The sequence below is a fragment of the Fonsecaea multimorphosa genome, assembly GCF_000836435.1.
Source record: "Fonsecaea multimorphosa CBS 102226 unplaced genomic scaffold supercont1.5, whole genome shotgun sequence".
Classification (NCBI taxonomy): Eukaryota; Fungi; Ascomycota; class Eurotiomycetes; order Chaetothyriales; family Herpotrichiellaceae; genus Fonsecaea; species Fonsecaea multimorphosa.
Genome location: NW_015971639.1, coordinates 977,382 through 990,809, shown reverse-complemented (window position 1 = coordinate 990,809; position 13,428 = coordinate 977,382). Strand labels below are relative to the sequence as shown.

Genomic DNA, 13,428 nt, shown 5'->3' with positions numbered 1-13,428 from the left:
CCAGGAGACCGCCGCCGCCGCCATCAGTAGTTCGTATGAGAAGTGGGTGAGAGCTTCCCGTGTCGAATGTTCTGGTCCATCGTGAGCTTCGAGAGAAGGAATAAATGGGAAATAAATGCGTGGGACCTCATCCTGAGCCCGTAGATGCGCTCCTTCCTACCTAAACTTTGATCGCCTCCAGCTCTTCCTCGTTGAGTGTTTTATTTCTAACCAGCAGGTGCATACCTGTCCCCCCCGATCACTCTCTTGCCGTTTCAACATGGCGCCCAAGAAGGGTAAAGAGTCCCTGTTGGACCTCTGTGGCCGAGCAACCACATTGGGAAACAGCGTGTCGGTGCGCATGTTGGAGTATCTCAGCAACGTCAAGGAACCACCGCATGGGTTTCGTGAGTTGGCCACGAACTTCCTCGATATTTGTCGGGTCCTGTGCTCCATCGAAGCAGGACTATCTGAGGCTTCGCGGGGACACAGCCAGTTTCCCAACGACATGCAACAGGAACTGGACAAAAAGTTTCGTCAGGCAAACGATGACTTCATTGTTTTGAACCAAATGCTTGTCAAATTCCTCGAGTATGAGAAGAAGGGTGGCTTGGGCAAGCTCAGGAAGGGATGGCATATGATGTTCGCGGACACAGACATTCACAAGATGAAGGACTCGCTCGCCAGGAGCCGAGATGCGCTGGGCATGAGTGCAATGGTGTTCAGATGGTATCTCGGCGACGCAAAAGCAGATGCTTCCGTCGGCATAGGGTATACGGGTCTTGCAGCTGTCCTCGAGCGTATGAACCCTACCATCAGGCACAGCCCGTCGACCACTGTTAAGTCTCCTCCTCCTCGTCCTCCTTTTCTAGAAGCACCCGAGCTTCTGCCACCACTGCCAGCCATTCCATTGAGGGAGAAAACGTCAGAGTCCAACTTTCTCTCACGGCTCGACGAGGATCCAGATACCTTGACCGCGATCCCTCAGAGGCAAAGTTTCAGCAGGCCAGCACCCAGCACCAGGTCCAGCAAGCTCACGATCAATTCCACCTCCAGGGAGAGGGAACAGCAAATGATGAGCAGTGAGAGTTCGCGTACCGAGGTCGTCGTTGAAGATCATGTCTCCATCAAAACGGCGGATTCCTTTGCCCAGATCGAGGACATGATACACGACATCGGACTGGACAAGCACTCTTCTGCGAATGCTCGCGTGAAAGCCGATCCTGCCACAGTCCCAAGATGGACACCTAAGCAAACGTCTGGGGCAAACTCGGCCGCTCTCAAATCTTCATTGCTGAATGCCGTCCAGCAGAAGAAGCACAAGATGATCGAGCAACTGCTGGACTGCGGCGTTCCTCCTGACGGTGAGAACGGGGTTAATCTCCTCCGAGAAGCAGTCCTTCATCAAGATTTCGAGACAGTCCGACTGTTGCTCCTCTTTGGAGCCGATCCCAATGGCCTTGACAAGATCAAATTCAGCCCCCTTTTGTCCGCGACAGAACTGTCATTCCTGGAAGCGGCAAAGTTGCTTCTGAAATATGGAGCTGACCCCAATCTTCCCGCCGGTCCCGATGGAGAGTGTCCCCTTGCAATGGCCGTCATGGAGAACAAGCTCGAGTTCTTGCAGCTATATCTCACATACGGAGGAGACACCAACCTCAACACCGCTGATGGCAACACCCTTCTCGTCAAGGCTATAAATAAAACCAATCCGAAGAAGTTGGTTGAGCTTCTGGTCGACTACGGCAGCGACGTGAACGGAAAAAATGGGGAGGGGGAGACGCCGCTTTTCACAGCAATCCAGGCGAGAAGAATTGATATAATGATCTTTCTCCTCGATCATGGAGCCAATCCCAACTTACCAGGGCCCAAGCACCTTCTGTGGCCTTCAACCTACCAGCCAAAAGCGCTCCAGCTGCTGTTATCTCGAGGAGCAGATTTGAAAAAGTGTCCTGGAGTCCTGGAGCTCGCAACGAGTATCAATAACCTGGAGTCGGTAACTACCCTGCTCAAAGCCGGTGTCGATCCCAATGCTAAGAAGGACGGAACTTACACACCTCTCTGTTCTGCCATTCGTGACAACCGGGGCGAACTTGTTTCGCTCCTCTTGGCCAATGGAGCCGATCCAAATCTGATGGCGTCCGAATACCCAGCCTTCAAGTGCGTGACTCATGACCGCACACATCTGCTTCCGCAACTCGTTGCTGCTGGGGCGAACCTGCACAAACCCAAGGGCATCATCGAGAAAGCCGTGGCGCACAACAATAAGGACGCCCTCATGTTCTTACTAGACCAGAAGGTTAGCCCCAATGACAGAAGCGCTGAGGGCTATACGCCTCTGACTACGGCCATCCGTGATGAGAGACTTGACTTTATCGATGTACTTCTAGCCAATGGTGCAGACCCCGGGATCAGAGGTCAGGATTGGCCCATTTGCATGGCGGTGAAAAGGCCTGAGATTCTCCGCAAGCTCCTCCCTTCTGTCTCCAACCCAAGAGCATTTAAAGGTGTGTTGGAGATGGCCGTGGTTGCAAACCAGCTCGAGAGTATCAAGTTGTTGCTGAAAGCCGGTGTCAACGTCGAGGACAAGAACGGCGGAGTTTTCTCCCCTCTGACGACCGCAATTCGGGAGGACAGAAAAGAGATTGTTCGCTTCCTGCTCGACGAAGCCGGTGCCGATGTCAACGCCCCCGGCGAGCATCTACCCATCATCAAGGCTATCCGGAGATATCGCAACAACGACACCGAGATTATGGAGATGTTGCTCGCCCGGGGAGCCGACATCAATCTCATGTACCGAGGGTGGAACGCAGTGCTCCAAGCGGTGGAAAATGGAGACGCTAAGATTTTGAAGCTTCTCGTCGAGAGGGGTGGTGGCGTCGACCTGGAAGCGAAAGACGAATCCGGGAGGACAGTAATGGATATTGTGAACGGGCGAGGCTGGGATGAGGCTGTAACAATTTTGCTGGGTGGAGGAAGCCCATAGGGCGATGTGATGGCTGTATGGATGAGGGTGAGGGGCTCTCGGACTCACTGGACGACATTCGGGAGGTAGTCTGTTTTGCGCGCTCTGTTGAGGCGGTGTACGATTATACTCGGTAGCAATTTCCTTTGTAATAATGGGAGGCTCTTTGCGCGTGGCGGTGACACATGCAATCATCCATAGGCGAAGATTGCCGTTGAGGGAAGATTGTACCTAGTTTCCCCAGAGGAGTCAAGGGTATGGAGTACAGACAGGGAGGCCTGCGCCTCTTCCTGAAGCGCAAGTATTCCTACTCCTTTCGCTGGAGTGCTGATCGGTGCTGTTCGCAAGTGTGAGCATGAGGCAGCCTTGGTGGCAGCTAGGTACCCTCTTTGTCCTCCCCACCCCCCTTTTTCCTCGAGAGCTGACGGACTGCCCAAGTCTGATTCAGCAAGCAACCAACAACTGGTTGGAGCTGGCTGGCTGGCTGGCTGGCTATTAGCTTGGACATACCTCGTACATCTCCTTTGACGAACTAAAAGGATGGCGAAATTTGAAGCACGAATACCTCGTATTGTAGTGTAGGCCCGGCAAAAGACCCTGGCCTCGTGCTCTGAAATTCGCGCTTGAGCAAGGAAGAGATAATAGTACAAGTTCCTCGTACTCCGTATTTGCCTAGTACTCGTCGCTACCTCCGATGCGCGTTCAGGGGCAGTATGAGTCGAGTACTCAGGGGTATTTTCTCCGCAGGACAGCCCTGATGTTTAGCCTGCGAAGTTAGCGAGTTTGCTTGACTGTGCAAGAGTCTCGAGCAAGTCCCTGACGAGTAGCAGGTACCTAGGCACGTTACAACACCTAGCAAACTACCTACCTAAGGTACCTAGATACCTAGGTACAGAGTCAACCTCGCTAGATACGCAGGTGTCTACAGTGCCTGCCCAGAGAATTTCGTACCTAGCTCGCTAGCTACTGTAGCTGACTAGTTCCTTGTAGGCGGGCAGTTCTCCGTCCACGCCAGGGCCTTCTGGAGCCTCGAACGCCTCTTTGCTGTCGATCCGGGGGCCCTAGCGAGGCCACTACTCGTTGGGACCTGGCGCCGCACCGTCACCGCCGATCGGCGATTAGAAAGCCTACCTGGGCGCGAGCCTTTCGGAAGATTTGTGCGCCCACCGACTCCATCATCTCCTCTCTCGTCGCCAGGAAAGGTCTTCCATGTCATGATGTAAACGACCAAAAGACATGACGTTCGCAACGAACAGAGCATTTTCCTTCATGACGCAGGACTGATGATTTGTGGCAATGGTAAGAAATGAGAAAATAAGAGATGCAGAGCGAAATGTAAAAGCAGCTGTGAAATACAAAGTCCTCAAATTTATGCGGACCTGCGAACTTGGTGCATCGTCATCGCTGTTGATCTTGAGAGGGAGTCACCACCACTGTGAATATTTTTGGTCACAATTCCAATCTACACCTCGATCACTATGTTATCTCGAACTCGTGCAACTCAGGCCATCAAGCCTGCCCTGAGGCCCTTCCAGCCCCTACAGACGGGCTCCAGGCAGTCCGGAAGAGCCTATGCGTCCACACGTCCCGATGCCGCGCCAGGCGCCTATAACAGCAGAATACCCATGTAAGAAACGGTCCCCAGCCTGAATCACATTTTATCACAAGTATATACATCTACACGCGGGGTATTTGAGTTGGGACAAGTATTGACACATTGGCCCCCGGAATGCAGAATCGCTGCCGGAAGCATATTGGGTCTCGCGCCCTTCTATTACCTTTTCCACAGCCGCAAGCCCTCGGCGTCCGAAAACACGAAGATGACGGAGGCGAGAAGGCAAGGGAACCCATCGAATGAGACTCGGGATCCCAGAGACAGTCCGGTCAAGACGCTGGAGCAGAAGAAGGCGAAGGAGGGCAAGTGAGTAGGGCTTACTGGAGGCAGTCATAATGCCGAGGAGAACAGAGACGAGATTTTTGCTTGCGATGTGTATAACACCGGATGGATAAAATGGAAAACACCAGGTTGCATACCTAGGTACATGAGCAGTCATAGGGATACAACGGTTTGTTGGAGGAATAGCATAGGGTTTCTCTCCACCACTGGGATCTCGCTTGTCTTGCAGAAAATGGAAATTCATACGACACTACCTGCTTCATGCCTACCGCAGGTGCATTACATGTTATAGGTCTGTCGAGGACCAAGACAGAGCAAACTCGTACCTGCTCCAGCCCCACCAGTACTTACCTGGTTTCCACTCGATGCCTTGCACTTACGCGATGATAAGTTGATGACTGCCTTGCACTGCCGCCTCCTTCTCGCGCATGGCGACATCGACTTTCATTTTCAACATCCAGCGCCGGACCCTCCATCTTCCGCTGACCCAGCCACGGTCTCAAGCACAAGTATTCGCACATCTAGCAGTGTCCTACGCCGGTGACACTCCGAAGGTCTTCAAGCACCTGCCCTCGCTCTATGAGAACGGTGCTCGCGTCCCCATCCTTCAAGGTCGCATGCTTGGGCCAGCGGTGGCGTGAGTCCGAACGACAGTGGTCCCATCCCGAAGCTCATTCGAATGCAACTGGCAGGATGTAGAGACATCTGTATGTGTATATTCCTATGCCAAGATCGAAGGAACTGCAATAATGCGGAATTGCGCGGCAGAGACTAAGCATAGTAGTCTTACTAGTAGACTATTGCTGGATATTCAGAAGCTGTCGCTCGGAGTTCTGCGAAGGACTCAGTTGTTGGTCTCCGAGTTGGGGATTGGAAAACGATTAAATCGCGGTGCGGTCATAAGGCTCACCGGGAAATCCACCGGTAGGCCTCTTTTTAATTGCATTCGAATACATAATCCTACTCCACGTCCCCAGCCACGTATAAGCCCTACTAACCCCAGACCATAATGGTGATTGGTTCACCGAGGACTGCATCTGACGAGCTAGTGTACGACCTGAGTCAACCTATGTACGATCAATCCCGTGCTCCTGCATAGATCACAGCACGAACACTGACGAGGTCCACCCCTTCGAAGAGCTTAGTCAGGAAGTCTGTTGGGCAGTATAAGACGTGGGGAAACTGCTCAGGTGCTTTGCTCACGATCCAATCATGGCAGGTAGAGAAAAATGTCACTATATCCGGACGCCAGCATATGAGCCACTAGACTAGCAGGCGACACCGATGCGGCGACGTGCTTCCTCCTCCTCGCTACTGATTCTTATAAGCGCATCCCATCGCACGACGTAGGGTCATGGACTTGCAACATTTTCTGGTGTACCTGAAATGGACGCTCAGTCTCCTCGCAGGTCGATGGTGGCCCAATCTGGGATGTCCAGCCTGAAAATGGACCAGGCAACCAGCCCCTGACATCTTATGTAAGGCTCCATGGAAATCATGGAAAACTGTGAGAGTGGATGTCGACTCAAACGTTCGTCTTCGGACCCTCCTGTCCCGGAAGACGGGTCTGACCATTACATGAGACCTCTGCGAGTGAATTCTGCTATTTATGATGAAAGGTACGTGCGTAAATGACTCCCTCAAAAGAGAGACTCTTTCTTCATCTACAAGGTTGGTGGTCAACAGCTTCGTGTTTCAATACACTTCGAATATGCTTTTTTCGCTATCTTTCTCGCTCTGGTCCGTTGCCGTCCTCCTGTTGGCGACGGCTTTCTCCAGATACCGCCGTCTGTCTTCCATCCCAGGCCCGTTACTTGCATCCTTTACGAGCCTCTGGAGGTTCTTTGTCACTGAATATGGAGGATTCACACAGCCACTCAAAGAACTCCACGACAAGTATGGGCCCTTGGTGCGAATTGGTCCAAATACCGTGAGCGTCGCCGACCCTGCCGCGATTCCTGTGATTCATACGATGCACGGGGAATTCAAAAAGGTAGGCAACATCTCCATCCGACCGCCTGCAGACGACTGACGGTCATCTGTGATATCAAGGCCCAGTCTTATGCAACTTTGAGGGCTCTTGTGAACCGCAAAGTCCTCGGTACCGTTATCGACATCATGGACGAGAACGAAGTGTCAGCTCTCAAGCGGGCAGTTGGAGGCGCATTCGCAACCAAAAACCTACTGGATTATGAGCCCGATGTCGACCATGCTATCGAGACACTCGTTCAGGCCATTCGCAAGACCCGAAAGATACCACTCCTCGATGTTATGCAGCAATTCCAAATCGACTTTCTTCTGAAGGTGGCTTTCAGTAGAGACACAGATTACCTGACAACTGGGAGATCAGTGGCGCCAGTCTCGGCCCATAGACGGCTAATACATTGGGCCCGGTGGCAAAGCATGCCTGCCCTTGAGAGCCTCCTTTTCAAGTCTCCGCTCTCTTGGGCATGGTACAGCGAGCAGGGGAAACCTCAGGCGTGGACGGCCATGGCGATCGAAGAGTTCAACAAGCGAAGGGACAAAGCGTCAGAGGGTTTGAGTGACAAGCCTGATCTCATGGCCAAGTACCTGGATGGACGCAGTCGGCACAAAGACAGCATTTCAGACGAAACCATCCTGAGGATGATCTCGAGCACCATCGCCGCTGGGTTCGACACCTCGGCCTTCACCATGACCGCCATCATCTACTACCTCCTCAAGTATCCCGAGGCAATGAAGAAGCTGCGCTCGGAGATAGACGAGGCGCGTCACGCAGGCCGCCTCTCCACACCACAACCACGATTCGTGGAGACAGACAGGCTGGAATATCTCGGTGCAGTCATCAAGGAGACCATGCGGATGCGACCATTCGTCCGACCGCTGCTGGAGAGAGAGGTGCCTCCCGGAGGTGCCGTCATCGCTGGGAAGTTCCTCCCGGGCGGCACGACGGTGGGCGTATCGGTTTCGAACGTGCATTTCGATCGCACTGTCTTTGGTAAGGACGCCGACGAATTCAGGCCCGATCGCTGGCTTGACCCCGACCCTCAACGCCGAGTCTTGATGGAGAGGTCCGTGCTCGGATTCGGAGCTGGCAAGCGCGTCTGCTTGGGCAAACACATTGCAGAGCTGGAGATGAAGATGGTGATTCCCAGGATCCTGCTCGAGTTCGATGTGAGTATCCAACGCCCTGGCTGGCATCGTCCCTTACTCCCGTGCTCACTCCCTCCATCATACCACATTCTCTCTCCTGCTTTCTCTTCTTGCATCTGCACACAGACAAAACATACATCCCCAATGAGAGTCCGCCTTGTGTTGCCCTGCTGACCATGTGAACTAGCTCTCCCTTGAGGACCCAACCTACCATTTCGAGCCACGAGACAAGTGGACTAACTTCCCGAAACCGTTCTCTGTCATCTGTCGAGACAGGAATTGACTGATTGAATCGACACGTAGACCCCGAGTTTGAAAAAAGGCATTATATTCTAAAACTGAAACCCCCAGAACAAACCTCAACGGCCTCTCCCCTATCCCTTGGATGCAATACCATAATACGGCGAACGGTTCGGCCAGCCGGCGGGGGACGTGGCTTTGCTTGGATGTATTTCCTGCTGGTGGTAACTGCGAGTCAGATAATGCTTGTCATCCCACACATGTACTTGGTAGTTATATGATAATATATAGGCTACCCGGTGCCTGGAGGTAGGACCGTAGGAATAATCAAGCATTCAGCCAACGAACCCTCTGTAACGGGGATTGAACGGGTACCCAAAGCTTCTGTCGGACGCAGTACTCGGTATAGACGCCCTTCTTCACGAAAAGTCGCGAATGGCTCTGCTTTGAGTGATGATCATACTCTGCAGAGATTCCGCTTCAATGGCATGATATAGCACCATTAACGAGGACTGGAGATTGAATTGAGCCCGTGAGATCTAGTATGGGATGAGATTCGGATGAGATGAGATGAGATTCGTTTCCAAAACAGCTCGCTACGTAGACGTAGCTCCAGTCATAATGGTATAGTACAAGTTTTTCGTGACCCGGGTGTCCGGGCGCTTCGGTCCCACTCTTTCTCGTTGAAATAATCTCGTCGTCTTCAGTCTCCACTTTCCTAGTTAGTGGCAGTGGCAGTGGCAGCAGAAGCAGTAGCGGTGTCGATGTCAGCGGCATGCTCGACAGCTGGGACCAAGTCCTCCAAGAACCGCCACCTCGCCTTGCGCTTACAGTCCTTTGTTTTCCAGTCCCTCAAACTCCCGCGTGGGAACCACTCAATACCAACACTCTCATGCAACAGGCTAGCGTCGTGGGCGATGACGACAAAGACATTATCCGCGGCGTCGAATTCCTGCACCACGCCCACAATATCCTGCGCTTGCGCGGGGTCGTGATGCGCCACGCCGCAGCCCTCGTGGAGGATGTGGTAGAAAGGCTCGACGGCCTTGTGGCGCGGGTGGATCGCCTCGAAGAGCTGGCCGGGGCAGACGCCGGGATATTTGCTTACGTAGGGTGACGGACTGACGGTCTTGGGTAAGGGGAGATACTGCGTCGGTCGCAGTTCGGCGCCGTGGTGAGCGGCGTCGGCGCCCATCAACACAAACGTGTCTCCTTCGACGTCGCCGTCCTGCGTCGACGTCACGCGTGCAAGCGCGCATAGGTGTCCCACGGCGTGGCCTGGCGCGTCGAGGATGTAGAAGGACCCGTCGTTGAAGTAGTCGATGGCGCGGAAGCGGCCTATCTGGACAATTCCCCAGTTCTCGAAGTCGACGACTTTCAGCTCGCGACCCGCAAAGTCCGTATCGAGGAGCGGCGATTGTGCGTTCTCCGGGTATGGCGGCAGGAATACCTCCTTGACGCCCGGTCCGACGATCAACGAGGTGCTTGCCGGGAAAGTGCTCGGATCCCCCGTGTGGTCGTAGTGCCAGTGGCTCCAGATGATGGCCTCGATGGCGCCGCTCGCGACATCCACCCCGTCGTCCTGCAAGATCTGGGCGACCGAGTCTTTCTCGACCTCGATCTTCCAGCCCGGTTGGGTGACGAGCCCCAAAATTAGGGGAGGCAGGCTTTGCCAGTCCTTCCGGCACCCGAGGTCGAACAGTACCTTGCGCCCCGAGGAGACTTGCTCGACGAGGAATGAGAATGACGGTACCTTGAGGATCTCGTGACCAAAGATCTTGGGACCCATGAAGATTTGTGTGGGCACGTCCAGGCGCGAGGTGGTGTCAATGATTTGGACTTTTGCCGCTGCGCCAGGCGGGAGATTCAGCACGGGTGCCGGTTTAGGCGCATAGAGCAGTGCTTGGTTCTCATTGGTGGAAGTCATCGTGAATGTATGGATCCAAAGGTATGTACAGCCGCAGATGAGAGAAGGTTATGCTTTTCTTTCATCTCTTTCCAGGCTGTTGGTCTTTCGTTATATATGGCCCCTTCCAGACAACAGGAATCTAGGCCTTTCCCCCCTTCAGGTGTCATGGGGGGATGTGTCATTCCGGTATGTTGAGTTCGCGATTGAAGCCCTTGCCGAATCGTCCAAGAAGCCATAGTGGCCATTGGCAGTGTTGCGAACAATAAGCAATTGTAGAAGGTGAATTGGATTCAGTATAGGATGAGCGACGAGGACCATGACTAAGACACACTGCACAGAAAATCAATGGCCGGGTCATTTCGCGGTAGGGAAAACTCACCATTATTGCTCCCGACCGAGCCCGATCCAACGCATGCTGCTGGAGATATGTCTGTGAATTGCCTGATTGGGAGAATTCTGCTGTTTTATCTCCGTGGCTTGATGCGGGTCCTTAACAGTGAAAAAGGCAATGGTGCGGATTTCTTCCCCTGAATTGATGTATACCGCCGGTGAGAAGCCAGGGGAGAAGATGGACTAAACTGCGTTCTCAAGGGTGAAGGTTGTCGCCATCTCATCATTATTGAGCCCTTGGTGCCTGGTCGATGTACCTCATTTTAAGCCGGATGAACGTCTGTCAATAGCGCTTGACCTGTTGAACTTGTTGAAATCAGAGAAACGCTTCAGAGAGGTGTAGCTACTCGCCACAGTGACAATGGTATGTTCCTGACATTCCCGTCTATAACTGTGTCGCATGCCAGCAGACGCGATGTCCACCTAATTCATCGTTTGCAGATTTAATCCGTTACACCGATGTCTGGGATGTTGCGATGGCCTCCGTTCTAGCCTTGATTGCTGAACCGACCCGGCTGTAAGTGGTATATTCGGCCATATCGACATGGTCTGCCTTGATGCCGCGCCAGATGACCCGAACCCATCTGGCTATGGGGTCGGGCTCTTGCCGCCATCTGGCTCATCAGGTCGATCTCCGGTCTTGGTTCACCGGCGCTTCCTGTTGTGCGCTGTGCAATGCCAGCAACCATGGTTGTGGTAAAATCCATTCACTGCTCCTCCTGGTCAAGGTGTCTTGGAATATCGTCGACTGTCACCTTGCGTGGTTGAAGAAGGACGTGACAGCAGCGCAGGCACAAACTGGGAACCATGGGGTTCGACGACATCGCAATCCAAGAAGCCGTCAAGAATCGAGCGAACAGCTTCCCAAGAGGTCAAATTCATCTGCGCAGCCAGGAGGGAGAGTTGGGCACTGAACCAGTTCTCATCGATTTGCTGAATGCCCAGGTGGTCATGTTCTGCTTGCGCGCCGACGTAAAGAGCCCACAACCGTGCGTTTGCGTATTTCATCGATCCGGTAAATTCAACAACCAACTGCTCTTTTTCAAGAAGCTGGCGCGTCAGAGTTCGCAAAGGCTTCTTCGTTTGATAGATCTCCTTTCCGAGGAGGGTCTCATCTCCAGCAATGAGCCGCGTCCAGTAGACCGCCGTCAAAGCCAGGTAGGCGTTCTTCTTGTGCAGATGTGACTGGGGGCCTTTTCCTTCTTTTGCCTCATCGAGGCGGTCCAGTGCGTACTTCAAGAGTCTCATTTGCTTGACCAGATGGCTGGAACACCACCACGTAAACACAGCAGGAGGCAGTCCATCCCCTCTTTCTGAACCGTGTCTCCACACCGCAAGGCTTTCACGCTGCTGCATGAACATGTCCATGAGAAACTCATCCTCGATGGCCGGGTCTAGAGATGTAGCGAACGATAGCTGCATGGCTGGTAGACCCTTCCTACCTTCTGCCCAAGGTATCTTGAACACCTCCGGGACCCAGCCGTCATAGTCCAGAACAGGCTTGCGCAGGAACATACAGCAGGCGCAAGCTTCGTTGTACATGAAGGATCGTAGAGATGTGATGTCTACTTGCCCATGTTGACTTTCGTATTTCAATGCCCGAGACAGCATTTTTGCATGGAGCCATGCTCCGTCAGCATTTCCAGCTTGTGCCTCGGCCATATACAGTGTTATGACGTGCCAGTAAGATGACTTAGAAACGAGCCCAGAACCCGTTTGCAATTTCTTCAGTAGCATCGAGGTACTTTGAGATCGGAAACGCAGACTTTGCGTGGCGAGCTCGGAATTGTTGGTGACATTGGACGCAACCTGTGCCCATCGTCCCAAAAATCCCAGCGCGCCACCCTTCTCATGCAGCGAACGGACGACATCTCTCCAGTCTTCCACAGCGGCGTCTAGCGTTCTCCAACCATCCAAGCCGGTATGGTATTGTGATGGGATGACGATGTCCCGGTAGAATCTCAAAATGACGTTGATTCTTGGAGAAATTGACACAGGATAAGCGTTGAATGGGTCAGAATTTCCTTGAAAAAACTTCACATTATACGCAACAAGCCCAGGACTCTTGTCCGAGCTTGCCAGAGAGTCCAAACTGTAAGAAGTACATGACGAGGCCGGGGAAGTGCTCTGTGGGACGATATCAGCATGGTCACCTGTGCGCGCGTCACGCATCTGTCCTCACCGTCGACTCTGAGCGGTCTTCCTCGCTCTCAGAAGACTGCTCTCGTGAGCCCGATGCTGGTAATTGAACGCTCTTTCTTAGCTTCAAGGCGGAGTCGCGTCTCTGCCATGGTCGGTACCGTTGTTGAATGTGGCTAAAGACGCGTTGCCGGTGGGGCTGCGCTTTCATATTCAGCGCATCATGATTGACCCATAGCAGATCGGTCAGCTGGCCGGATTTGGGTGTGGACGTCTCGGCCATGGTGGAAATTTCATCGTATGGACTCAAAAGTCGTTCGAAAGGCTTTACTCAGAAAGTAGGAAGTGTGGAGTATTGGAGGTAGTGCGCAGGCCCTATTATTTGCTATTCTTCTAGCCAGGAACTCGCCGAAGATAGCGAGGGAAATTCAACTGGCGGGACTGAGTTTAGGGGAGCTTTCTTGACCCGTTCATCTCCTGACCTATCCGCTGACAAAACCTGGGAATCCTTGAGAATCCTCATGCACGAAGGATGGGCGTAGTCAGCGAGGAGATCCCTTCAACATGGGGCGGTGGTCTCGGTAGCGTTGCCATTGCCTGAAACCCCCAAGAACGTGGCTGAAGTGGTTGGGGTGTCTTCGGTGGTGAAGACCCGCGGACCTATCCGGGCCCGTTGGATAATGCTAGGTAGGATCGGCACTTCGTATATGCTGAATAATGGATGATAATGACTTGGCTCGACTGGCAACGGCACGTCGCGCTTGGAGCAGTGGTCAA

The 13,428-nt window shown here is 53.2% G+C and overlaps 4 protein-coding genes across 4 annotated transcripts; 2 read left to right on the top strand and 2 right to left on the bottom strand.

The window, feature by feature from the left end:
• Positions 1-259: 259 nt before the first annotated feature.
• On the top strand, positions 260-2,965 carry Z520_03572 (uncharacterized protein; the record flags this gene model as incomplete). The annotated part of the gene is made up of 1 exon (XM_016774082.1): positions 260-2,965. The coding sequence occupies one exon, from the start codon at positions 260-262 to the stop codon at positions 2,963-2,965; it is 2,706 nt and encodes a 901-aa protein (XP_016635028.1).
• Positions 2,966-6,552: 3,587 nt separating this feature from the next.
• Z520_03571 (uncharacterized protein) lies at positions 6,553-8,256 on the top strand (the record flags this gene model as incomplete). Its single annotated transcript, XM_016774081.1, has 3 exons — positions 6,553-6,834; positions 6,894-7,994; positions 8,161-8,256. The coding sequence occupies 3 exons, from the start codon at positions 6,553-6,555 to the stop codon at positions 8,254-8,256; spliced, it is 1,479 nt and encodes a 492-aa protein (XP_016635027.1).
• A 675-nt stretch (positions 8,257-8,931) lies between these two features.
• Positions 8,932-10,140, bottom strand: Z520_03570 (uncharacterized protein; the record flags this gene model as incomplete). Its single annotated transcript, XM_016774080.1, has 1 exon — positions 8,932-10,140. The coding sequence occupies one exon, from the start codon at positions 10,138-10,140 to the stop codon at positions 8,932-8,934; it is 1,209 nt and encodes a 402-aa protein (XP_016635026.1).
• A 1,095-nt stretch (positions 10,141-11,235) lies between these two features.
• On the bottom strand, positions 11,236-12,934 carry Z520_03569 (uncharacterized protein; the record flags this gene model as incomplete). Its single annotated transcript, XM_016774079.1, has 2 exons — positions 11,236-12,639; positions 12,695-12,934. The coding sequence occupies 2 exons, from the start codon at positions 12,932-12,934 to the stop codon at positions 11,236-11,238; spliced, it is 1,644 nt and encodes a 547-aa protein (XP_016635025.1).
• Between the last annotated feature and the right edge of the window lie 494 nt (positions 12,935-13,428).